This window comes from Convolutriloba macropyga, chromosome 3 (assembly GCF_964194025.1).
Source record: "Convolutriloba macropyga chromosome 3, txConMacr16.3, whole genome shotgun sequence".
Lineage (NCBI taxonomy): Eukaryota > Metazoa > Xenacoelomorpha > Acoela > Convolutidae > Convolutriloba > Convolutriloba macropyga.
The window spans coordinates 79,554,453-79,582,431 of NC_134470.1; the positions used below are offsets into that span (position 1 = coordinate 79,554,453).

General features: G+C 36.0%; 2 protein-coding genes across 3 annotated transcripts in view; one reads left to right on the plus strand and one right to left on the minus strand.

Annotated features, from left to right (window-relative positions):
- Positions 1-27,979, plus strand: part of LOC142336504 (protein SSUH2 homolog) — a 611,495-nt gene that overhangs the window by 76,194 nt on the left and 507,322 nt on the right. The window lies entirely within an intron of this gene.
- LOC142336498 (myosin-IIIb-like) overlaps positions 1-27,979 on the minus strand; it is a 76,664-nt gene that overhangs the window by 1,005 nt on the left and 47,680 nt on the right. The window contains exons 23-28 of one of the 2 annotated variants that reach the window (XM_075385385.1): positions 26,779-26,941; positions 8,179-8,259; positions 7,291-7,484; positions 6,477-6,585; positions 5,656-5,761; positions 4,317-4,795 (exon numbers count right to left, since the gene is read on the minus strand). In XM_075385385.1, coding sequence (XP_075241500.1) covers positions 4,317-4,795; positions 5,656-5,761; positions 6,477-6,585; positions 7,291-7,484; positions 8,179-8,259; positions 26,779-26,941 — 1,132 coding nt within the window. Of the gene's footprint in view, positions 1-4,316; positions 4,796-5,655; positions 5,765-6,476; positions 6,586-7,290; positions 7,485-8,178; positions 8,260-26,778; positions 26,942-27,979 lie in introns of both variants that reach the window. The other variant, XM_075385384.1, reaches the window with a different exon arrangement.

Below are 27,979 nucleotides of genomic sequence, written 5' to 3' on the forward strand. Positions count from 1 at the left end.
GTGTTTACTATAAAAAAGAATCCGAATTCTACTTGAGAGCTCTTTTTTTGTTTTTTCAAGTCACCCAGAAACGAGTCACTTTTCATATCCAGGTTTCGTTTAAAAAACCTCATTTACAATCAAATGACGCCCAAAGAACAAAAAATATCGTTCCAAAGAACCGCTCATGTTTTTTTAAAATTCTTATCTGTTTTCGTAATATTAAATGAAATTTTGATTTTCTTTTTTTTGAGGTATTAATAGTTTTTTCGGAATCCTATGGCATAAACTCCTTGACTAAATTTGCAATAGGTTTCGCAATGAGCATTAACAGACACCAATCTAGTGCTTTGAGTGGACAGCTAATGGCTGCAAAGACTTTGAAAATAAATCTTGGAAACTTTTTTATTATTAACTAATCATAAACTCAGTTTAGTGATTGGTAAGTCAGTCTCAATAAAGATAGGACCCCCCTTCCTTTCTACTTCAACCAAAATTGTTCTCGTTTGTGATTTTATCTTCTAACTTTTTGGTTATATGACTTCAATGCCACAAGATTTCATTTTTTTTCCAATTTTTGGACATTTCGTATTATTGGTTCCTTTTGAAATCTTATCATGTTATCCTAATATTGATGGCTCCCATTGTTTTAGCGAAGACGTTCAATGGATAATCGATAAAGTTTTCATTAAAAAAATGGATGGTATAAATGGCTGAAAAACTTTCTTCTCGCACTTTTGTACAGAATTTTTGGTTTTTGCCTGCATTTAATTATTTTTTAGTGATAATTTTGAACATTAATCAGTCTTAAACATATTATTGTGAACTTTAAGTCAGTCTCAGTAAAGACAGAACCGCTTTTGTTTCTAATTCAACAACAATTTATCTAGGCAGCGATTTATCCTCTAACTATTAGTTTTTTGACTTCGATGCACGAGTTTCCATATTTTTTTTTTAGTTTTTGTATATTTTTTCCGTAACTTTGGTTCCTTTTGAAATATTATTACCTTATCCTAATATTGATAGTTCCCATTGGCTTAGAGAAGACGTTAAATGGATCGTAGAAAGAGCTTTCATCGAAAAGCTTATGGTTTAAATGAGTTCGACACTTTCTTCTCGCACTTTTCTACGATAATTTTTGGTTTTTTCTTGTATTTGTTTTTTTCATAATCATAAGACATATTGTGATGTCCTATTATTTACCTATATAGGAAAAACATCCTTGTACTCATATCGTGGCACAACTGTGCGTTTTTACAAACCTCCGTTGAAAGCAATTGAACTTAATGTCTGTTAAGTCTTTAAAAAAATTTTTTTGAAGTTTTTTTGAACATTAATCAATCTTAAACCCCTTATTGTGAACTGTAAGTCAGTCTCAGTAATGACAGAACCCCTTTCGTTTCTAATTCAACAACAATTTATCTAGTTAGCGATTTATCTTCTAACTATTGGTTTTTTGACTTCGATGCACTAGTTTTCATATTTTTTTGTAATTTTTGTGTTTTTTGCGTAATCTATTATAATTTATTATACATTTGCGCAAATTCATATTGCGTACATTATCCTAAAATTGACGCTCCAAAGACGTTCAAAGGATCGTAGCAAAAGTTTTACGCGAAAAGATTATGGTTTAAATGGCTTCGAAATTTTCTTTTTGCACTTCTCACTGAATTTTGGATTCTGCCTGTATTTGTTTTTGTTTTCATAGTCAATGACTTGTTGCAAGGCCTTACTGATAACTATGGAATGACAAACATTCTTGTCGTCACATCCAGACATAATTTAGAGTATTTAACGGCTTCCGTTTAGACGTTGATACTATGGGTGTTCTCAACAATTTCGTGGTCTTTATGTAGTTTTCATTGCCATACAACTTATTGTGATGAGTTATTGGTGACCTATGAAAAAAAATATCTTTGCCCTCCCATTGAGGAAGAATTAAGCGTGTTTATTCAATTCCATTGAAAGCTATTCAATTTAACGGCTTTGATACTAGTGGTTTTCTAAAACACTTCGTGGTTTTAATATATTTGTTTAAAATTGTTGTTTTTCAAGTCATTTTGTAACAATAAAAACAATCCTACTGTTGTTAAAAAATTAATTGAAAATAGAAAAATTTTTACTGAAAAGTTTATTCCCTACAGGCCTGTTTTTGCATTTTCATTATTCTTTAGGTAGCCGAAAAAAACTGGCCATTCTCATAAACATGTAATTGCCTATTAAATGAATGATGTTACTCGAAGCAGTCAATTTATAGAGAATTGTCTTCAAGTTTATGATATTAAACATTTTCAAAGATTTTTCAAACTTTTCAGTTTTTGTTGTTTTTTTCGTCAACTTTTAACTAATTCTCGTCGTTGAAAGATCCCATCCCATTCCTCGAATTTCAAAAATTAACACTACTGATAATATGTCGTAACTGATGTATGTTTTTTTTGATGGACAAGATGCGTTTTCATAAAAATTATGTGAGTCGTGTATTGGTGTTTCTTTTTCTCTTCTTTTAACACGTTCAAGTAATAACAGATCCCAATAATTTTCAAATGTGGACCAAATGAACGTGATTATTCTTTCAGTACAATTTTAGCTGAATTAGTATAAATAAAATTTGAAATAAGAAAACACAATAATCAGATAATAGCAAATGATTCTAATGACTTCAATAATTTGGGTTTTTGCAAATTGTTTGTAATTTTTTGAGATTTTCTGCAACTTTAGCCAATTCTGATGACTAAGTCTTACCAAAGACAAGTCCCATTGGTTTCATAATGACTTTGTAAATTTTTCAAGAATTTTTTTATTATAAGCTAAAGATTTTTTAGACTTTTGAAATTGTTTGGTTTTTAATAACACTGATTGGTTTTTGATTTTAACCTCATTTTTTCTTCTTTTTGATGAACTGTTACCTAGTCTCATTAAGGAAAACATCCATCTGCTGTATAGTTAGGAAAAATTAAATTTGTGTAGTAAAGTATTTATCTGATTGCATTTTGACGCTGTTACTAGGTTCTTTTCAATTTATATATTGGGTTTCTGCCGTAAAATTTTTTGTTTTTGCTTATTTTGTTGTTTGTTGTTTTTTCTCATAATCTTTTCAATGGCAGATCTTATGAGCGCTGTAAAAAGGCATGGCATTATGTAATTCAATTAGTAGTTAGGTTTTGAATCAATTTTTTTTAAAACTCAGTTATTTTCAACTCCTTATTTGGTTGACCATTAAGTCAAAAACGTAGATGAGCTCGGGTGGGAACATCATGTGCGAACGCACATTAACGAGCATCCTTGTTGCAATTAAGTCTGGATGAATAGGGAAAATTTCTAAAATAACTTCATCAATTCCGAACTGAGTTTGATTTCACAGTAGAGTCCCAACTTTCTATTTCGATCTTTCTCTTTCGGGCACTGATGTCTCAATTGTTGAATTTGTACGAGTCTCGAGTTCGTTTTCAATACTCTCCTGAATACAACTTTATGCTACTTTTCCCTAGAGGGTTTTTTGTCTGATGAAGGACATCTGCTGTCACAAGAACGGGATAAAATGGGAAAAACTAAAGGCATTTGACAGAGATCTAGTCCTTTCGTGCTTTTTCGGATCTATTCTGTTTCGGTTCCCTTTGTTTTTTATGACCCCCAGTTACAAATTATTTGTTGTATATGTTGTTATATAGCACGTTACTATGTAAGAAAATAGCACGTGCGCCTGGGAGTCAATTTATGCTTACTAAACTGGGGGGGGGGGGGGGACAGAATAGATCCGCTTTTTCTACATGTGCCAATATAACAATTTAACTCCAAATCTAACCCTTCGAGTTCTTGAAACTCGATGTGCTCTGCTATGCTATGTTAGATCTTTGACAGTCCTTAAGTTGGAAAAGACCCTTTAAATCATAATTTTACGCCTGTCTGTAGCTGCAGTGAACCGTACAATTAGAGCTAGTACAGGTCTAAGGGAAATTAGTTGCAAATTAATGGCATAACTCCCCCCTCGTGCTTAAGCAGAATTTGATCTCGTTTCCGAGGACGGATATTATCTTATTCTCACGAAAAGTTATCAGTTTGATAAGATGAAAACTAAATGTTTGCTGGAAATTCGATCTACAAAATGCTCAGTTGACTTGAATAAAAAAGCCGGATCTATTCTGTTTTGCCCCCCCCCCCCAGCTTAGTGGGCTTATATATTTTACGCCCCCCAGGCGCACGTGCTATATTTTCACATAGTAACGTGCTATATAACAACATACAATTTGTAACTGGGGGTCATAAAAAACACTGGGGGGGGGGGGTGCAGAATAGATCCAAACAAGCCATAATAGATGTGAAACTGGTAAAACCCTAACTTGCAGGTACTGACGATGACACTTTGTCCTCCACAATTTTTTCAGCCTGGCCACTTTCAGTTATCATCATAGACGCGTGAAGTTTCACATTCAAGTTCAAAGTATCGCCACTCTCTAAGCTGGACTTTCGTTTTTGCTTCTGTTTGTCAATGTATCTCTCTTTGTTCACGCGCAAACTGTCTCGACCGGCTGAAGGCCGTTTAAGCAACTTCTCGCCCTCCACCGAAGAATTGTCAAAATCTTCCTCGTCCTCATTGTCGTCAGCCTTTTTCTCGCTTTCTACCGACTCCTCCTTAGTGTTACCATATATGGTACTTTTTCCAGTTGTTACGTCACTGACAGAAGTGTTCGCCAAGTCGTCGTCCAATGAGATTGGCTGATGAAATCCGAAACCGTACAGTGCGCCATTTGGTGACTTGTATCTGTCACTTTTGACGTATTCGGCGGCAGTGTCGTAGTTAATGTTCACCACAGAGCACCTGAAAAATTTTTTTCAATCAGATCATAATTCGAAGAACTTAAAAAGGCGAGTTGGGTCTTTCATAATTGCGGAAATACCCCTTGGTTCATTTAAATTGTCGGTTCCTTTAATAAAATTTTGGGTCTTTTCCGTTTGTGCCCCCCCCCCCCTCCAGTACGTTATGCTCCCCTCAGTTACAGAGCACGTGTCATTACATAGTAAATCATTATGTAAAAATATTGCACGTGCCTCTGGGGGTTGCAAATAATATGCACCCACTAAGCTGGGGGGGGGGGGGGGGGCACAAACGGAAAAGATCCAAAATTTTTAAGGCGGTTGGTTTTCATTATCACAGCTACTACTTTCCAACTTATTTTTTCAGCCAACATTTTGAGCCCTCTACGGCAAGTATTGACGTAGCTATTACTGTCAAGTAATTCTTGAAATTTTGAACACCTGTACTGATCCACAGCTTCACAAAAACAAGGCATCATTGCATAAGATAAGAAACAAATTCAGATAATTAGGATGTTTGCATCTTATCCCTTCTGCCCCCCCCCCCCTGATTAACAGGTACATCTCTATTGGAGCCCGCAGGCGCACGTGACATATTTCTATAAACTGATTAACTTATGTAATGGTGTAATGGGTGCGGGCTTTATAACGCGTGGAGGGGTGGTGGGTCTTTCCCATTATAGCCCCCATGAAATTATAGCCCCCACTATGGTTTATTTACCATGATTGAGGGGGGGGGGGAGGCTATAGGTTATCAGACCACTAAGATGGGGGGAGGGGGGGGGGGGGGTGAAAGACCCGGGATGGCTAGGGTTTGTGGCCAAAACAGGGAAAAGATCCGGAAGTCTGAACAATCGAACTAACTCTTTCATCTGGTTATTGACGTCATCAGCCAAGTTGGATCCTCTTTTAGAACTCTCTTCACATTCTGAGAGATACTTGAGCACACACAATTCTTGCAGCGGTAATTCTGCTACAAAAACCATTGCTGTTAATACCAATTACATCAAATCATTCGTTTTGTTAAATGATACATACACCCCTCCCCCCTTATCCAGAACCTTAACCTTACAAAACATAAATTTTCATGCCTTCTCAATAGACCTTGATTGACATTTCTTATTTATAATATAAGGATCATATATGATGCCATAGAAATGATAACCTTTCTCCTATCTCCGACTTCCAAGAAATGGTACAAACCATTTGTGACCTACCATGACTGCCCTAGTCGAAACCTGGAATTATTAAAAGACCGTCCTCGACAGATTTAAGGTATGGACAGACTGTTCTCGACAGATAATTGGGTATGAAAAGAATTTGATTGGACGTAATGTGACTTTGGCTGGATGGAGGTTTGTATGAAAAGAATTTGGATGGAACTATGAAAAGAATTAACCTGACTTTAACTAGGGTCCTCGACCGTGTAATTTAACTCAATATTTACCCCCCCCCCCCACCTGGAATTCATAGGTCTTTTCATCAATTTCAGCTCTCGAATAGGGTACTGAGAATCATATATCAGCTATTACGAATTTTAAGAAATTTCTACGATGAGCAACCCGGTGAAATTGATCATAACAACGAGTTATGTGACTACTAACTACATTAAATTGGCTTTCAAGACTTAACGTTGAACATACTATATCATATCTATTAACTGGACTTTAAATGAAGAAAATGACCTGCTTTCTGTCCGTCCGGAGTCAAAATGGGCTGTATTTGGTCAAGAGGTACCTTGACATTAGCTGTCTTGCTAAATTTGTCCTCGTATTCTTCGAACAGCTCCTCTGTCTACAAACAAACTTGGCCACAATTAGAAATACCGGAAAACAGTGGAATGAAGTTCGCAAAACAATTTATCGAGTCAGAAAATCAAATAAAGGCGATTTTATGACGTGTAAACGATTTTTCAAGCTCGACTAATGTTTTACAGAAACGTCAGATTGGCTCAAAAATTTAACTTTTCAATTACAGCTCCTTTTTGCTTGTCTTAACATAGTTTTTTTGATGGAAATGTTTTCAATAAATCTTAAAGCTATTTTCATCAAGCTATTTTTTTAAATGGCATCCGAATGAACCAAAACGTGATACATTTGATATAAAAATGATATTAAAAAATAAAGAAATTCGTTTTCATTGGTTCAATAATTTTTTGTAATGACCATTTATTTAATAAGTCCTGAGCACGAACGCGGGCAGAACCTGTCTTTGTGTCGCAAGAGATTTTCTTTTTCGACATCAGATTTAATTTTATAAAAGGAGATTTTTGGTTTAACATATTCAGAGAATTTATAGAAAATTTTAAGAAAAAAACATGCATCGCTGTTTGTTAACTCTTAAAAAAATGCTCAAATTAAGATTTTGTTAGTCCGAGAGGGTGCGACTAATAAGAGCAAGAAATTGAAACTAAATTTAGTTATTCTCATTAAATTCCATAGCCTTATTTTCGTAAAACTGTATTTCAAAAGAGCGTTTTGACTAAAAAATATTTCACACCTGTATAACAAAGTACAGCTGTTGGTTCTCCTGATGAGAATGAAGACATCTGAGTTTGTCATAGAGTGCCCTGACCCTCCATGCCCTCACGTAAGTCTGTAAGATTATGACTGCCTTCAGCTTGGCCAATTTACCCCATTTCACATTCCAATTAGCATCCGAGTACTTGCGACGGACCAGGTACCCACGCCAAGCTAAAATTATTTTTTTAAAGGGGAAAAATAAAATATAGTTTTGAAGCTTTTTAATTGCTCTCGAACGAAGTTTGAAGCAAAAATGTGACCGTGTTGGTCTTTTTATGCAAAATTTTCGCGTGACAGTTTTGACTTTTCGAGTGACTTGTACGCCCTTGACTTTTTGCATTTCGCGTGATCTAAAATTCTCTCATTCACAATTTCAAGCAGCTGAACTCAATTGGCGGCAATTTAATACTAAAAGTCAAATGAAAATGGCGCCGAAATTGGTGTCATTTTTTTAACTTTATTTAGTCTGTATATTTATTTATTTAAAAGAAAATTTACTTTTAAATTTTTAATTTTGACTTTATGGAATTAAAATTATATGGTGCATAATTTTTTATTAGTAGACGGTGTTGCAAATGGATGAGATGAACAATGATGTTTCAAAGTTATGATCTCTGGAGATAAAAAGTTAAATGCATTAACCTTGAACGCAATATGAATGCCATATGATCAATAAGTGTAGATTACGTGACTCTGCTTGAAGTCACTGAGGACTTCTGGCTTTTAACGTAACAGTTCGAGAGGTCGAGCCAGAAGTTCGTAAAGACTTTAAAATTACGAAAGCGTTAGCAAAAACGATGATAAGCGTTGCAGTTCTACTGGAGAAATTGACAGTATGAAACAGTTGATTAGATCGAAGACTTACAGGACTGTATCATGAGAGTCGCTTCTTTCCTGGCGCCCAGCTGGGGCAGCACTCTTCTTCGGATCAGGTACCCGCGAACAACTGAAACAAATGGAACAATGGTTTCTTTTTGTCAAACCATATACTGGCCGATAAAATGAACAACAAATTTCTGGCTACAGCCAAAATGCAACGCTACAGTTCACTCGACTTGCTACAGGATATATTAATAATATTAGATAATCAGATTAATAAAAAAATTAAATTCAAAGAACGCAATACATATGTTAGTTTTCAACATTGGACATCCGTTTGAATTTAACCAGAACAGCAATATAGCAATATAAATATGTAAAATAATAGATGTTACTGCATGGCGGGCATCCCAAAGAGACTTATGTCTCATCGAGTGGGTAGCCCAGAAGTATATTGGAGGAGACCTAACGCATGTCAAAAAAACATATCTACTAAATTTTGGCTTTTAAAAATGTAAAGGAAAGTAAAACTTTTCAAACTTTTCGTCCAAAAATTTAACTGATGGCGGTTCATTTTAGCAATATTATCTGGGATTAGGTTGTTTTCAGCGGTATAATCGTGAGCCAATCTGAGCTGTCGTTGCAAAGATTTTTTTCCTGTTTCTTTATGATATCGTTTGCTTGGTAAAAATCCTTTAGTTGTATTCCGAGTTACTCGTCTAGCTAGAAGTTCTTTCTTATTAGGAAATTTATGAACAGATTTGTCTGCCAGTAGCAAAAAAAAATTTTGGATACATACAGTTTAAATATGTTGAACAATTTGAATTTGCTCATTATTGAATAAACGGAATCAAATTTCCGTTGAAAAATATTGCTCAGAAAAATCTTTTTTGCAGATTGAAAATTTCATTCAGGTTTGTTTTAGTTGTACAACTATAAACAACAAGACCATAAGTTATTACAGACTTGGCATAGCTTTCCAGAAAAGCAGCTTTTTTTAGAAAAGCAGTAACTGATTTTTTGTAAAGTAGTATCTTGCTTTGTACAAAACTCCGCAAAACTTGCTTATCTGTTTCGCTATTTTTTCAACATGAGTTTTAAAATTCAGTTTGATGCCTAATTGGTGCGTAAGTGTTCCAAATTGATGCCTAAGTACGTAACTTCGTTTACATTTTGTACATTTTTACCTAGAAAATCTTTGTTCAGTATTTTCTCTGAAATTCGTGAAGCTGCTTTTTTGTCATTAATTGTCAACTTATGCTCTTCAAACCATCTCTTTGTTTCCCTAACTTCATTATAGAAAAAACCAGCGTTCTGCTTGGCAGCAGAGTTAATTGTAGTATCATCTGCATTTTGTTTAACTTACAAACTTTCGGGAGATGTATTTCATTAATGTATAACAGGAAAAATAGTGGACCCAATACTGACCCTTGCGGAACGCCATAGCTGGACCTTTTTGTGAGAAAGAATTATTGTATTCAACGTACTGGTGGCGATTCTCGAGAAAACACTTCATTAAGTTCAAAAAAATCCCTCGGAAGCCGTACTTTTCGAGTTTTTTAATCATTGTTTTATGGCATATGGTATCGAATTCTTTATTAGATCAATGAAACATGCTAACACGTTTAAACTTTGGTCTACCGAATTCCTTTAAAATTCAGTAAAAGAGATCAAAGCGTTTTTGCACGATTTTCCTTGTTCAAATCCAAATTGATTTTCTTTGATTTTTTTAAACATTTTAATTTAATGCATCATCCTATTAAATGAATTTTTTTCAAACACTTTCGATTATGAGCTTAAGAGACTGATGGGTCGGTAACAACTCGGGTCAGTCTTTGAACCATTTTTGAAGAACGGTTTTATTTTCGCTAATTTCTATTCGGAAGGAAAGTAGACGAGGTTAATACATTGATAAAACAATTTTGTTAGTAGATGAAAAATGACTGAGATAAAAATGAGGCACCGTTCAACCATGAGCGACAAAAATTGGTTGTGTCAGCTTCAAAAACATAGCTGGACATATCCAGAACGTACCGCTGAAGATTTTTATCAAAAGTTTTATTGCGATACCCGTTTGTTGAACAATGATCTGAGCAATAGCAACATGTAGACAAACCTGAAAAAACCGTTTAAATTATGAGGAGAGAAAATGAATGATAAAACAAAAATTGGTGACACAATCTTCAAACTGGAATTTGATACCTAAGGAAAATTATTGTCAAAAAATATATATCAAAAAAAACTTTACTTAGTTTAAACCCGCAAATTCATTTGCGGCTGGAACCCTTTGCTACACTGGCTCTTTTGCTAATCTCAATTCAGCCGATTGACATTTTTGTGAAGAAATACAATAGTAGTATCATTATAAAGCTCCTGAAAACACAATCGATTTCCGAAGCCACATAATCTATCTTTGAAAAGAGAAATTACACCCAATATAATTTCGGGACCAATTTTTGAGATTTTAGTTTTCGATTTGACCTTCCATGTCAAAACCTAGAACCCCAACGGCTTCTGCTCGAAAAGAGTATATTTGAAAGGCATGCTCATTGTAGGAAGTGGGACGCAAAACTATTGGATTTTGAGATATTTGTATCAAAAACTAACCAGAAAACGAAAGGGTTGAAAAATGCTGAAATGGGAGAAAAGATGGCATCTTTTGCGGAGGCGTACAATAGTTCGCGGGAAAATGAAGTCTCATGTTTTCAAAGAATTTTACTTTTTTCGCCTCTTCACACTTCAATTACGTTCAAAAACGTGTATTTGTAAAATATGAAATATGTTTATTAAAAACATTAACAATGAAAAACTTGAAGTAGTTTCGAAAAATTTGCCTCAAACAAAAGACAAATATATAACTATTGCAAGGTATGTATACAAGAAAAAAATGGCAACAAATTCCAAATTATTAAACAGCTTTACTCATCTAAGTATACATTTACTCATCTAAATTCAAAAAAGTTGCTACACAAAGTAAATTTAACTTGGTTTTCTGGAAGATAAACTATCGCTAAAAAATTGTCGCTTTTCAAACCTCAGAACTGATTAAGTAAAAAAAACGTTGCTCAAGCAAAAATCACTATATCTAACTTTTTATTCAAAAACTATCAGTTTTTGCTTGTTCCCGAAGCAAACGTTATCGGAAACAAAGTGTAATGTTAAGAGAGCAGTCTAAAATTTTCTGAAAAAGTTTCGATCTTTTCTTGGTCACTCCTGATGAGAGACATTTTTGATTAAAGGCAAAAAACACAGAGCCCTCTGTTTTTACTTCAGTATAACCAGTTTGGTCTTTCTCTAAAAACTCGAACAAAAATTGGTTCCTGTTTCACTAAATTTTAAAATTTCCTAAAGCCTTAGGAATTTTTAAAATTCATAAAGCCAAATTCCTAAAGCCTTACGAATTTGACAGGTTAGAACATTATGTGCAAACGCACGTTACCGATTCTTCTTAAATAAAGTTTTGAATTGCTTTGGTAAACTGCCGCAGCTTTTAGCAGTGATTTGTCTAGCAATGGTGTGATATCAACCATTGGGCTACCCACAAACAACTGAAAAAAGGAGCAATGGTTTCTTTTCTCAACCACATACTGGCCGATAAAAAAACAACAAAATTTCTGGCTACAGCCAAAATGCAACGCTACAGTTCACTAAACTTGTTGCAGGAAATAATAATAATATTACATAATCAGATTAATAAAGAAAGGAAATTCAAAGAACCCAATGCATAGGTTAGTTTTCAATTTTGTACATCCGTTCAACCATGAGGAACAAAAAAAATTGTCAGCGTTAATAACATAGCTGGACAATTTCAGAATACACCGCTGAAGATTTTTTATCAAAAGATTCAAAAATTGCAATTTTTGGCCATTTTGAACGCAAAAATTGCTATACCCATTTGTTGAACAAGGATCTGAACAATACCAATATGTAGACAGACCTGAAACACCCTCAAAAACTCGGTGAGAGAAAGCGAATGATAAAACAAAAATTGTTGCTACAAATTTTGAACTGTAATTTCATACCTATGGAAAATTATTTACAAAGAAAATTATCAGAAAATTTAAAACTCAAGTTATTTTAAACCCTCAAAATCATTTGCGGATGGGAACCATTTGCGACACTGGCAGCTAATTTCAGCCGATTGATAATTTTGTGAAGGGATACAATAGTGGTATTATCATAAAGCTCCTGAAAACACAATCGATTTCCGAAGCCACATAATCTATCTTTGAAAAGAGAACTTACACCCAATATAATTTGGGAGACCAATTCTTGAGATTTTAGTTTTCGATTTGACCTGCCATATCAAAACCTAAAACCCCAACGGCTTCTGCTCGAAAAGTGTATATTTGAAAGGCATGCTTATTAAAGGAAAAAGTGGGACCCCAAACTATTGGATTTTGAGATATTTGTATTAAAAACTAACCGGAAAACGGAAGGGTTGATAAATGCTGAAATGGGAGAAAAATTGGCATCTTTTGCGAAGGCGTACAATAGTTCGAGGAAAAATGAGAACTTAAGTTTTCAAAGACAATTTATTTTTTTCTCGCCTCTTCACACTTCAATTACGCTCAAAAGTTTATATTTTTAAAATATGAAATCTGTATATTAAAAAGGCTATTAATGAACAACATGAAGTAGTTAAAAATATGCCTCACAGAAGACCCATATCTAATTATTGCAAGGTATGAATACTCGAAAAAAACTGGCAGCAAAATCCAAATTATTATACATTTATGATCATCTAATTATAGATTTACTCTATATTAAGAGATGCCGCTATGCGCAGTAAATTTAACTTGCTATTCTGGAGGATAAACTACGGCTAAAAACATTGTCGCTTTTCAAACCTCAGAACCAAATAAAAAATATTGATGGAGCTATAAATGACTATGTCTATCTTTTTATTCACAACTATCAATTCACACATATCAATTTTTGGTTGTTCTGCAAGCCAAATTTTTTCGGAGCCAAATTTTAATGTTAAAAAACCAGCCTAAATTTTTCAAATGAGTTTCGATTTTCCGTTTTTTTTCTTGGTTGCCCCTGAATTTGAAAGAAAACGACCGAAGAGGGTGCTAGTGAGAAATTTTTATTTAAGACACTGTGATACCTGAAAATGTATACTCATTTTAATTATTCGGCCCAGTAAAATTTAATACAGTGTATTTATTAAGTTCATTTTAATTTTCCCTTCATTCCCTGTTATTCAACTTTACTCAAATTGCCTCTCACGCGTTGCTTTTTATTCATTTTACCTTTTGTTTCCCGCCTCGTGATCTGATCTGACATGTCTGATCATACGTTCACGCTTTGATTATTAGCACTTCAGTTACATTTTTTGTCTATTCAATAGAAATTCAGTTGCTTTCTATTTTCTTGATCTCGCACCGCCCGCAAGTTGATATAACCAACTTGTGATTTCACACCGCTAAATCTATTTCGCACAGTAAAACGCTCTCACACCGCGAAAGCATGCACAAATCAAGAACGCAAAAAAAAGTCAGCAAACAAGCGAACACCACTCGGAATTGACGCATTCTGGGATAAACCAACACCCGACCCACCACCAAGATGGGAGAAGTGGAGAGTTCAATACAAACTGGCACTTCTTGCAAAAGAAAATATCAATCTTGATACTCTCCTCGACCCGAAACCAGAGATGGTTGACCTACCATAAGAACGCATATACGAGGAGACAATTGTTGGTTTTTCTACATAAACCGAGAGAGAACGAAACGCTCGTAATGCACAACAGAAGATGAATTGGCAGATTAAATGTCAAAGGTTAATCTTAATTGGCAGCATGTGCGGGGACAAATCTTGGCCATTCGCGGACCAAAAACGGTTTTTGTACTCTATCTGAGTATCGGGGTGGAAGAAAGAAGAATACTGGATTGCAAAAATTCAAATATATTGATCGATGCCTTGTCCACAGCTGAATTCTGGAAAATAGTAGAGGCTGCTTTCATACGACCCTGGCAAATTACTTTTAACGGGTCATGTTTTCATGATTACGAAGCAACTCCGAGGCGAAACTGTCTAACACATCTACGAAAAGCTCAAAGAACTGGCGGAAAATTGTGATTTTGAGAACAAGGAGGAAAATATGATACGCGATGTGTTCATCAAGAACTAAATTGTTCCAGAGATTCAAAAAGAACTCCTTAAACAGACAGCGGAGCCGAGGCAAGCGTTGGAGTTGGCAATAAACATGGAACTCGGGATGCAAAATCAGCACCAAATACAACAACAAAATAAGACCTTCATCCCAGCTAGCGTAAATGCAATTTAGTATCCCCCTAAATCTCGTTCATCGAATTGGTCACTCTCGAATAACTTCCGCAAACAAGGCAATCGCCCACATCTCTTTTGTTCCAACTGTGGAGGAAACTGGCATCCAAACCATCGGGATAAGTGAATCGCTAAGGGCAAAACAAGTAATAACTGCGGCTTGATTAATCATTTCGCCAAAGTTTGTCGAAAACAAAAGAATTCGAAGCTAAAAATTCTAAGAAGAGATCTGTAAATACGGTGGATGAAGACCCTCGTCCTGAAAAATCTGTAATTTTTTTCAATCTTCAAAACTCTACGAATCTGACTAGAGCAGCGGGGAGGACAATATGGTCGCTCTCATTCAAAATGATATTGAAAAAATAGAACCTCTGATCATGCTGATCAAAGTTGACAACATTTCCCTCTTATTCAACTTTACTCAAATTGCCTCTCACGCGTTGCTTTGTATTCATTTTACCTTTTGTTTCCCGCCTCGTGATCTGCAATGTCTGATCATACGTTCATGCTTTGATTATTAGCACTTCAGTTACACTTTTTATCTATTCAACTGAAATTCAGTTGCTTTATCTTTTCTTGATCTCGCACCGCAAGTTGATATAACCAACTTGTGATTTCACACCGCTAAATCTATTTCGCACAGTAAAACGCTCTCACACCGCGAAAGCATGCACAAATCAAGAATTTAAAAAAAGTCAGCAAACAAGCGAACACCACTCGGAATTGACGCATTCTGGGATAAACCAACACCCGACCCACCACCAAGATGGGAGAAGTGGAGAGTTCAATACAAACTGGCACTTCTTGCAAAAATATCAATCTTGATACTCTCCTCGACCCGAAACCATAGATGGTTGACCTACCATGAGAACGCATATACGAGGAGACAATTGTTGGTTTTTCTACATAAACCGAGAGAACGAAACGCTCGTGATGCACAACAGAAGATGAATTGGCAGATTAAATGTCAAAGGTTAATCTTAATTGGCAGCATGTGCGGGGACGAATATTGGCAAGTCGCGGACCGAAAACCGGTTTTTATACTCTATCTGAGTATCGGGGTGGAAGAAAGAAGAATACTGGATTGCAAAAATTCAAATATATTGATCGATGCCTTGTCCACAGCTGAATTCTGGAAAATAGTAGAGGCTGCTCTCATACGACCCTGGCAAATTACTTTTAACGGGTCATGTTTTCATGATTACGAAGCAACTCCGAGGCGAAACTGTCTAACAATTCTACGAAAAGCTCAAAGAACTGGCGGAAAATTGTGATTTTGAGAAGAAGGAGGAAAGTCTGATACGCGATGTGTTCATCAACAACTAAATTGTTCCAGAGATTCAAAAAGAACTCCTTAAACAGACAGCGGAGCCGAGGCAAGCGTTGGAGTTGGCAATAAACATGGAACTCGGGATGCAAAATCAGCATCAAATACAACAACAAAATAAGACCCTCATCCCAGCTAGCGTAAATGCAATTTAGTATCCCCCTAAATCTCGTTCATCGAATTGGTCACTCTCGAATAACTTCCACAAACAAGGCAATCGCCCACATCTCTTTTGTTCCAACTGTGGAGGAAACTGGCATCAAAACCATCGGGATAAGTAAATCGCTAAAAGCAAAACAAGTAATAACTGCGGCTTGATTAATCAGTTCGCCAAAGTTTGCCGAAAACAAAAGAATTCGAAGCTGCAAAATTCTAAGAAGAGATCTGTAAATACGGTGGATGAAGACCCTTGTCCTGAAAATTCTGTAATTTTTTTCAATCTTCAAAACTCTACGAATCTGACTAGAGCAGCGGGGAGGACAATATGGTCGCTCTCATTCAAAATGATATTGAAAAAATAGAACCTCTGAACATGCTGATCAAAGTTGGCAACATTTCAACTACACTTCTCGTGGACTCCGAAAGTGCGTGCAGCATTATCAATCAATCACTTCCGTCGGAAGAGAGATCAATAGCAGTCCATATGCATTCTGGATTCGCGACATCGCAAAACCACAGCTCAGAACTTTCTCGAACGAACCAATTCGCATTGAAGGCAAAATACAAACTCCTGTATCGAGTAACGTTCGGCTATATTCACGGTCGTCGCTGACGGCTTAAAATTCTTAATCGGTTGGGATCTGTTCGGCCAATTAGGACTAGCAGTAACGCAATCCTCCTCGTCTTCAGGTAACCATGTCAACGCAACTTCACCGCATCCGTAATTCAAAGAAAATATTGCGTTAACAGTCCCTAATCTAATATCCCGTATTGGACGTTCAGAAAACCATGTTGCAAAATCGAAATTTCACAAAAACTTTCAACCCCGACACCAGAAAGGTAGACGCATACCCATCAACTTACAAGGTAAAGTTAATAATGAAATTAAGAAATTATCAGACGAAAAACACATAATAAAAATTACTAATTGCCAGATAAATATTTTATCTCCCCAAAAGAGGCTATATTTAAAAACAACCAGTCAATTAAACTTGCACTTAATTCAAAAATATTAAATAAAGCAATTCACAAAAACAAATATCAGATGTCTAACATCGATACGCTTATCGAATCTGTATCTCATTAGATTAGTGCACCTGCGTCGCAAAACACTATTTATTTCTCTACGCTAGATTTATAGTAGGCGTACAGTCAATTAAATTTAGACCCTAACACAGCTAATCAATACAATTTTAATATAATCAGCGGCGATATGACCGGTACATACAGATTTCAAAATGGGTTTTACGGTTCAACAGACATGCCAGGGGAATTTCAAAATGCCATTGACTATACTTAAATTGGATTAAAGAATAACTACTGTTTTCCCGATGACCTCTTAATTATTACTAAAACATCACAAAAAGTGCACAAACAGTATGTTCTGAATTGTCTTAAACGTTTGAATGAAGAAAATCTTAGGAATAATCTTCCAAAATGTCATTTTTCTAAAGTAGAAATTGACTGGCTCGGATATCAATTTTCACAATCTGGTATTTCCCCACTCGAGAGCAAAACTTCAGCTATCTTAACTCTCGAAGCATCAAAGTTAATAAAGAAATTTCGAAAATGGGTTTTACGGTTCAACAGACATGCCAGCGGAATTTCAAAAAGCCATTGACTATACTTAAATTGGTTTAAAGAATACCTACTGTTTTCCCGATGACCTCTTATTTATTACTAAAAGATCACAAAACGTGCACAAACAGTATATTCTGAATTGTCTTAAACGTTTGAATGAAGAAAATCTTAGGAACAATATTCCAAGATGTCATTTTTCTAAATTAGAAATTGGCTGGCTCGGATATCATATTTCACAATCTGGTCTTTCCCCACTCGAGAGCAAAACTTCAGCTATCTTAACTCTCGAAGCATCAAAGTTAATAAAGAAATTTCGAAAATGGGTTTTACGGTTCAACAGACATGCCAGCGGAATTTCAAAAAGCCATTGACTATACTTTAGTTGGTTTAAAGAATACCTACAGTTTTCCCGATGACCTCTTAATTATTACTACAAGATCACAAAAAGTGCAGTAACAGTATATTCTGAATTGTCTTAAACGTTTGAATGAAGAAAATCTTAGGAACAATCTTCCAAGATGTCATTTTTCTAAATTAGAAATTGACTGGCTCGGATATCATATTTCACAATCTGGTATTTCCCCACTCGAGAGCAAAACTTCAGCTATCTTAACTCTCGAAGCATCAAAATTATTATAGAAATTTCGATCCCTTCTGGGTTCCGTACATTGCATTGTTAAGTTTATTCCCAATCTTGCACAAATTAACCATCTATTACGTCCTTTGTTGAAAAAAAAACAGCTAAATTTTTCTGGACTGATGTACACGAGAATTGTTTCTATGAAATAAAGAATCGCATTGCGAACGCCACTGAAAATAGTCACTGCAACCCGCAACTCGAAAAACGCAGAAAATGCGATGTATCACGTTCTGGTCTTGGAGCGGCACTCAAACAATTAACCGTCGACGTATGGAAACCGATTGTATTTACATCCCGATTTTTAAATTCTTGAATACAGATACAGTGTTAACGAATCAGAACTTTTTGGGCTAGTTTGGTCTATTGAATGTTTCAAAAAAATGTTTGTACCGAAAACATTTACAATAGTCACAGACCACAGAGCTCTTCTTTCCATTTTGAAAGAAAATCGTTCTAAAAAATCATACAATAGTCACCTAACCCGCTGGATAGATTGACTTCTCCTTGTTCAATTCAATATTGAACATATGCCAGTGGCAAAAATCGGATTAGCGGACTACATTTTACGACATCCAAATCAAAAAGCTAAAAAGTTTCTGCATACGATGAAGAATTTATTGTTGCCAAACTAGATCTCATTTCCGCATCCATAAATTCATTAAATGTGAACTTTAGTCAACCCTCATCTCATTTAAATACTCTATTACAAGCCCATAATCTCGCACCCCAAATCACCCCGAAAAGTGAACCTGCTATAAAGTCAATTAATACAATAAGCACAATTGCTACTCGCTTACATACGCATGAATTTCATTTATCCCCCGCGCCGCAAAATCGATTTACAAAAACTAGCTGTAAATTAAACATTTCTAAATATGTATACCCCGCACCGCATATATCAAATAACACTCCACTCGCTAAGCCAAATTCACCTCATTTCAAGTAATCTTTCCAAAATCGGAATGAAGTATTTTGCAGGGTGTGATAATCACTTCTCTTAGCTTATTTGCCCACCAATCAAGAGATTCCAAAAAAATTTTCCGAAGTCACGACCCAAGAATAAAACCAATGCTTTGTGCACCACACCACTCTAGAATTCAGTTGTATAAACCCCAACTTCCATTTCACTAAAAATTCGGATATCAACTGCATCAAGTTAAATAAAACTATAATACTTTCTAATAAGCGAATCACTCGATCCTGATTATATGACTCCTCACGTCCCGCGAATCCAACTTCAACAACCCTCAATTCCTCTCGCACTGCGAGCGAATCCTCAATCTACCTCAACTACACCAATGTACCCAGCAGTATCATCCAGTGTCACCATTCCTCTAACGCCTAGCCCTCAAATACCCACTTTCGATATTATCATAGGCACGATTTTCAGTAATTGCCCATTGCCTCACCCACTAGTAAAAACGCAGTCCTAAAAAAGGTCCGTAACTATATACTAAATAACAATAACACACGCCTCAAAGAACTTGGTCCATATATTCACCCTTATGGGAGAGACCTACAAGTTCGCGCTGGCTGCGTATACGTTGACGAAAAAGTAGCCATCCCCAATGTTCTCCGCGAAGCTTTGATAGAGGATATACATGCGAGCCACCCAGGTACCTGAGGAATGATATGCATCGCCACCCACTGCTGGTAGCCATACATGAATAGCGAGTTTATCTTTAAATCAACAGAGTGTAAACCATGCAAAGCAATCGGTAAAAATCTTAAACCTGTTATTCCCGCCAGGCGATTTCAACAGCATAAACCATGTGTCAAACCGAACCAGGAAATTCGAATTGATTTTGGGGGACCATTTTTTGATGAAAACGGGTATGAAATATATTTCTTAGCCGCTATAGATCGATTCTCTGCTAAGTATCCTAAGTATCCTACTGCATGTATTTATGAAAAAGCCAACGGTCCTAAGGTCTTAATATTTTTGATTTGTATATCGAAAATCAAAGAATTCACCGTTCTTTTCGTTTGGATCAAGCAAAATGTCCTGTTGGGAATCATGTACAGACCTTCTGCAATAGAAATAACATTGAAATTATTGAAGCTCCAGTTAACAACCGTCGTGCTATTGGTTTGGTAGAAAGATTATTTCAGCCGATTAAGAATAGACTGGGATGTATTCATGAAGAAAATCGGCTACAGACTCATTCAATATAAAGCATGCAAGAAAGATTACTATTCACCAATTGCGAATAGGTAAACAGAAAACAACAAAGACTTCGCCCTTCGGAGCGCATTCTGGCAGAAAACCTAATACCCCTCTGAGCGTAATCTCGACTAAACCTAAGCTATCTAATCTCTCATACAAGAATATTATAAACCACTAATTTGATGAGGATACTGTTACTCCTAAAGACCTCCTCCCATATGACAAATGGATCAACGGCTACAGGAGTGATATCGAAGTTGAGATGGGTATGACTCGGCTACGAGGGACGCGAATGAACGTGAGATGCAGAGCACAGACGCGGAGTCCAGATTTCTTCACTCTATAACTTGCCGACTAATTGCCCTCACAGAGCGAGCGGTTCACGTCAGGTTGGCTCGGAAGATACACGGCAAGAGACGCTCCAAAAAGAATCTCGAGGGGCTCTTCGAGGTACTAGCCCCAGGATTAAATATCATCAAAGTCAGACCAACTACGTCCACAATAAAAGAAACGGGCAAAGCAATCGTGACTGTGAGGAACAGCGACATTGCTAAATTTGGCACATTGCAAGAACGGCAAACCCTGTTGAAAGTTTATGCTGATCGCCGTGGGCCTCGCATCAGCAAAAAACTTATCGACGAACAGCTCCAAAGCCATATAAAGCAATTTACTCGAAAGATAAAGCAGTTTCCTCCTCACGCTCAGACACTTCACGGGCGATGCCAGGGCGCATTTCGAAAATGCCAAACTTCCTGACGCTGCGAAATCAGCACAACATTGACCAAGCCGACTCACAAACCGAATCAGTATTACCACAACCTTGGGCTTCACCATCAGTTCTTCAACAAGTCGCTCCAGCAGCCCCTACAACGCAGAATAAACGCTTTTCCGATAAAAAACTGCCTTAGTTCCTCGTATTACGGTTTCGATAATTCCTCGTCGGACTCTACAAATGCACAGCCGCCAAAACAATCACGCAGGGCAGGTGATATCGAGAATTATCAATCCCAATCTGTATCGGTGATTGAAACGGTACAGCCCACTGCAGACCAGCTACACGAGGAGGATAATATTTCTCCAATGATTGGAGAAGTATCGCCAACCGACCCGCAAGTCCGGCCCCTATTTGATCAGCAAACCCCAACTCTCGATGAAGATCAATGACGGTGTATGAAGCGGAAAGCCAGGAGAGCTATGATTGAAACTCATGATCTGTCGTTCAAACTTTGAAACTCATAAGTTTAATATTATATCGTATTATTAGTTATTATAACCAGTATATATTTTGTTAATGTTTATTTAACCGGGCAACAAGTATTAGTTTGTAAATATTGTTGATATTATTATTTCTACAGATAAAATTTTTCTATAAGTATAATTTTATTTTTTCGAATCAAGGGGTATATAATACGTGAGAATGTATCTTCTTATTTATTCGGTGCAGTAAAATTTAATTCAGTGTATTTATTTAGTTCATTTTAATTTGCCCATCACTCTCTGTTGTTCAACTTTGTTAAAATTTTCTGTCACGAGTTGCTGTTTATTCATTTTACCTTTTGTTTCCCGCCTCGTGATCAGACATGTCTGATCATACGTTCACGCTTTGTTTATAAACACTTCAGTTAAATTTTCATTTATTCAATTCAAATTCAGTTGCTTTCTCTCTTCTTGATCTCGGGCCGCAACTTTAGTGATAAAACCAACTTGTGATTTCGCACCGCAAAATCCAATCCGCAAAGTAAAACGGTCTTCCACCGCGAAAGCATGCACAAATCTAATAGAGTAAAACAAAACAAATAGCTTTCTGTTAGTTAAGTATATCCAATTTGATGCTGCTCTCAAAACTCGAAAAAAATTGTTTCCTATTTCAACAAATTTTAAAAGATCGCTAATGCCTAAGGAATCTGGCGGACTAGAATATTATGTGCAAAAGCACGTTACCGATTCTTCTTATTTATAGTTTTGAATTGCTTTGGTAAACTGCCACAACAATAGCAGTGAGTTGGTGTGATATCCAAGGATGATATCAACCATTGGGGTATAAATTATTGCTAATTTAACAATTCTTCCTTTTACGTACTACTAGCAATTCTTTTTCCTTATATTCGTTTTCAAATTTATCACAAATAATTGGATCGGATGCGCCATTGCTGCCAGGTTTTGCGAATACTATAATTTATTCCACTGAAGTACAACTATAATGCTAATAGTTCAAATAGGAAATTTTAACTTTCGGTCGCTATGAAACAGCGGTTGCATTATTTTAGGTTGCCATGAAATATTTTGTTTGATTTTCGCTCAAATCTTTAAAATTGTTCAGCAGTAAACCCACTACAAATTGTACGCGTTTCGTTTCCTGTTTCGTATTCATTCCAAAAATTAATTGAACAGACAACATTAACTCATCAGAGACAGTAAGGTGTTAACAATGAAGTCCACCATTCCAAATTTTTGTCACATTTTCTTAAAAATTGGTCAGAAAGATTCTTTTCACCATTTTGAGTTCTCCAAAACGAATCATCTTTCATTTTATCCTCAAGCAATTCCAGTATTTTGTTTTCTGTGTTTACAACAAACATCTTTTTGGCCTTTTCACGAACACCATGAACTATAGATAAGAAGAACACATTTCAGAACAAACCATTATTCGAGGAATTATGTTTCCTAAAAAACACCTTGATCACGTTTCATCAGATCGCCGACAAACTGCAATGCTGCATTCAGTGAGCACACTCAAGCATATGGACGGCTTTTCAGTGTCTCACAATACAAATTACAGCGAGTGAGTCTTCTTTTCTAGACATCTTAAGAGCCTTCTCAAATTCGTGGGGAGACCCTCAAACACCGATCGCATGAAACAGCGTTGTCATTAAAAAGAGTCGAATAAAAAACCGAAACCTAAACCACTTTTAAAAGAGCCGAAAAGATACAATTTACCCTCTTCTCTGCAATTTAATGGCCATGTCTCGTTAGAATTATAATATAGTAATAATTCCATTACTTTTATTTGAAAGTACTGACAAATCAAGGAGTTTAATTTTTTGAGTAATCAGTTACCATTGTAAAATGTTTTTGAGAGAAGTCAAATTAATCTAAAAAAATCGGCTTTTTTACTTCGGCTGTCTTGCATTATACCAATGATTGTCGGCAAATATCAAAAGGGGTTATGGTAGTGGTCATATAGTAGCACTACGGTTTATATAACGTGACAAACATGCGTTGGAGAATGTATTTTACTTTAATCTAGTTCTAGCAGGCCCGCGAACGCATCACAACAAAAATCATTTAAAGGATTAGAAAGATCAAAAGAAAATAGGCTTTCTGTTTCGTGCTAACTTCGGCTTGAACCCATATACCCCTCGTTTACCAGGCATAGGTTTTAACGACTACAATACCGACGCAAATTTTTGCTTTTTTTACCCTATGTAGCAGAAACTTTCTGTTGAGCAACATTTTTGGCTTTGCTGAGTTGCATATATAAGGAGCGTTAAAACTTGTGCAGATAACCAGCTTACACATGGTGAAAGAGAGCGTTCAAAACGCCTGTAATACTTATGACCGCATAAAAAAAGACACTTAAAACAGGTGATTATTAGACGCTTTAACATGGAGACATAGCACTCGAAATATATGGAAAATATAGAAGAGAAAATATAAGAGAAACATTGAAGAAAAATGAAGAAAGTAGCAGGAGGGAAACACAGTAGTGAAAGAAAAAAACATCAATTTCTTTCGGCCAAACAACCAAAGCTATTTTTGGCGCCAACCGGCACCCCACAATTACGTTACCGATGCGTGTTGCTTTTGTCTATTCCTATTTCTGAATCAGCAAAAATTTGATCAGTGGCTCCAATGGCTCGCCTGCCTCGGCCAGCTGAATGAGCGCAACATATATGCACATTAGGAGCCAAGGAAAGAAAAAGAGAAAGATTGGAAAGAAAGAGAAGAAAAGAGGGCACGATATAAAATGAACAAAAAAATGATCCAAAGAAAAAGAAAACCAAGTTCTCAATTTTGCTGTCCCGGATATTATGCTGTCCCGGTCTTGTACCGCCTTTAATTAGACTCAAACCCCTCTCCCTCGCTTAACAGTCAAGGGTTTTATCCTCTACGCTAGGGATGCCGATTGTTTACGCCTATTGACCTTTCTAATGCAGAAAGAATGAAGGAGCAACGAAAGAACGAAAGGAAGATATAAATAACGAACTAAAGGAGGGAAGAAAAAGACAACTAAATGACTATTCATTTTCCCCAGCACATTATGCATCTTTTTCCAAACATCTTTGGGTTTGAACCCGCGCTCCTCGCTTCAGAGTCATAGGCCCAACCCCTTGCGCCACAGACGGCTGTTGCTTTCGTCTATCAAACTGACAACAAACGCAAATTTTTGGTCATTGGCTTTTCTGAATCGCTTGTTTTTGCTAAGCTGCTTTGTTAATGAGCACAAAAATGTGCAGATCAAATGCTTAAGCATGGTGGTGTAGGCTGCATCTTAAAGGACCGTTAAATCATTAAGATAGGAGCGCTGTTAATTATTGCGCTCAATTGCAACTTTTATTCAACATAATTGACAGATAGATGATAGGGAGAGAATGAAATGCAGAAAGAAAAATGAGGGAATGAAGAAGAAACTAAAGGAAGAAAAAAATAACGAACAGAGGAAAGAGATGAAGAACGCAAGAAACAGACAACCAAACCATAAACTTTTTACCCCCGGTAAATTATGCAACAATTTCGACTCTCGCTTCAGTCATAGGTCTAATCCCTTGAGCTACGGACGCTTGTTGCCTTTGTCAGTTGGACAGAAAACATATGCAAATTATTGGTCATTGGCTATTTTGCCTTGCTTGTTTCTGCTAAACTGCATTCTTAATGGGTATAAAAACTTGTGCAGATGAGGAGCTTAAGCATGGTGGTGTAGGCTGGAGGTTTAGGGACCATTAAATCACAAAGAAAGTAGCGCTGATAATTATTGCGCCCAAGTGCAACTTTTACTTAACATAATAGATAGATAGATGAGAGGGAGAGAATGAAAAGCAGAAGAGAAAAATGAGGAAATACGGAAAAAAATTTAAGGAAGAAATAAATAACGAATAAATAAAAAGAGATGAAGAATGGAAGATAAAGCATATATTTTGCCCCAGTACATTATGCAGTCTTTTCCGCCCTATTCTGGTCTGAACCCGTAACTATCGCTTCACAGTCGTAGCTCTAATCCCTTTCGCTACAGACGCCGGTAGCTTTTGTCTATTGAACTGACTACATACGGAAACTTTTCCTCATTGGCTTCTTTGTCTTGCTCATATTTGCTGAGCTGCATTATTAATGAGCACAAAAACATGTGCAGATCAGGAACTTAAGCATTGTGATGTAGGCTTTATGTTTTAAGATCGTAGAAACATGTGAAGATAGAGAAGCTGTGAAAAATTGCGCTCAAAAGCTACTGACATTTAACATAATAGATTCCCCAGTACATAATGCATCCTTTTCCGACCCTACTGGGGCTTGCATTCATTCCTCTCCCGTCACAACCATAGGTCTAATCCCTTGCGCTAACGAAGCATGTTGCTTTTGTCTATTGAACTGATTACATACGCAAATTTTTGGCAATTGGCTTTTTCGTCTCGCTTGTTTCGATAAGCTGCATTGCTTACGAGCACAGACATGTGCAGATCAAAAGTTTAAGCATGGTGGTGTAGGCTGCATGTTTGAGGATAGTAAAGACATCTGAAGACAGGAGCGCTGTTAACAATTGCGCTCAAGTGCGCTTCAAATTTAATATAATAGATGCCAGTACGGTTACCCAAATGGCTACTGCTCTGAGAGAGTAATTTTGAAAGAACTAATTTAGAAAAACTACTGAAATGCGGCAAAATTGGCAAATTTCGACTTGCGTAAATTTGCTTTTATGCCACTATACTAAGGTTTGATTCACCCTGCCTTTAGGATTGTGTTTTTTTTTTTGAAAGTTGCTGGGGAAAAAAAGAAAAATGGAAAAATTAGCATTTTTGGGGCGCAAAATTACTCAAATTGGTTGCTTTTGTATTTTGCTGGTTTTTCTTTTACTCCTTCAGAAATCGAATTTAATTAATCAGAACTTGCCAAAAATGAAACGTTTCTGTGTTTTTTCTCCGACACAAGTACGCTGAAACGTTGATTCGGAACATCATTCTTTTGAGGGAGAAGTTTTTGGTCCCCGACCGTTGGGTTTTAAAATTTTACAATTTTGGCGGGAAATTGTTAAAATTCAATAAACGATTGAGACTCTGACAGCGGTTTTGGTGTTTTTTATCCCCCCCCCCCCCCCCCACATTAGTCAATGACCACAAAAATTTTGTGGTCCTAGTTTTAAGAATGAGCAAATTCGGAAAGAATTTTGATAACAAAAAAACGCCATGTTACCAATGAGAACTTTGCTCTATAAAGGATATAACATTTTTTAGAAAACACTGAGTCACAAAATAGGATTAAAATTTACGTTTCTGAATGATGACAGCTGACTTTTTTCTCTTCTCGTTGAGAAGGCGTCGTCTCCTTCGGATGATGAGACCCCTTGCATATCTTTGCAAAGTGACTGCAAACTTGATAACCCGACTCAACTCGTGGTCCAGTCTCTCCTGCTGAGAATAGCCCAGAAAAACCTGAAATGAAAAGAACACATTTGTAACGATAACAAGGTCCAATAAATATTGAGCAATCTTGTAGATATTGTATTTAGAATTCAGTATTCGGTCACGCCGTGAAGTCGATTCTTTGACTAAAAAAATCTTATCAAAAAATGGTCGAAAACCTTACACTCAAACTGTTAAGACAAAGATAATACATAATATTTATACAGCAACCAAAGGACGCCTAAGATTGGAATCTAATAATAGCTCTGCCTTTTTGCAGCTCATAAGTTGAAATATTTTTGAGTTAATGAAAACAGAAATAGCAGGAAAAGAGAACAATTATATATAAATAATTTTGATATATATATATATATATATATATATATATATATATATATATATATATACATTTATTTTTTAAAATAAATATAAATAAATATATATTCATCATTATATAAATATGTTTATTAAAACATTGATTATGCAAAGAAAATTTCCACACATTTCTATTGGTCCCGTACACAGAAAAAAACTCTACTATAGGTCGCAAAGACTGCTTCTTTTTCGGTTGTTTAGATATACTTTTAAAAAGAAAATTAAAATGGAAGCAGTTTGGAAGTTTTAAATTAAAAAACTTAAAACATTTATAAGAGTCTCTCAAAAAAAAGAACTAAGTCAGCTACAGGTTGAAAACGTCAGACAATAATCAAAAAAGCTGCAGACATTCAATCATCAATTTATCTTCTTGAAACAAAAAATGCTCTCCATTCCTTTTTAATGACTTTCCGATGCATTTTTGTATTAAACAACAGTATCGCTTTTTCAATCTCTTCACTGATCAAATATGACAAAGCTGTCATCAAGTTCAATTTCTTGTATAGAATTCGATCGTGAGATAATAAAATCATATGCTCAAAAATGCAGACTTTTTCTAAACAAAGCGAGGAATAGAACTCAAGCTAAGGTTGTTCAGAACCATGAGTCGAAAATCAACGCTTCTAAGTATACATTGACATGATTACATCTATTACGTTCCATCTAACCAACGCTCTATTACTACATAATCAT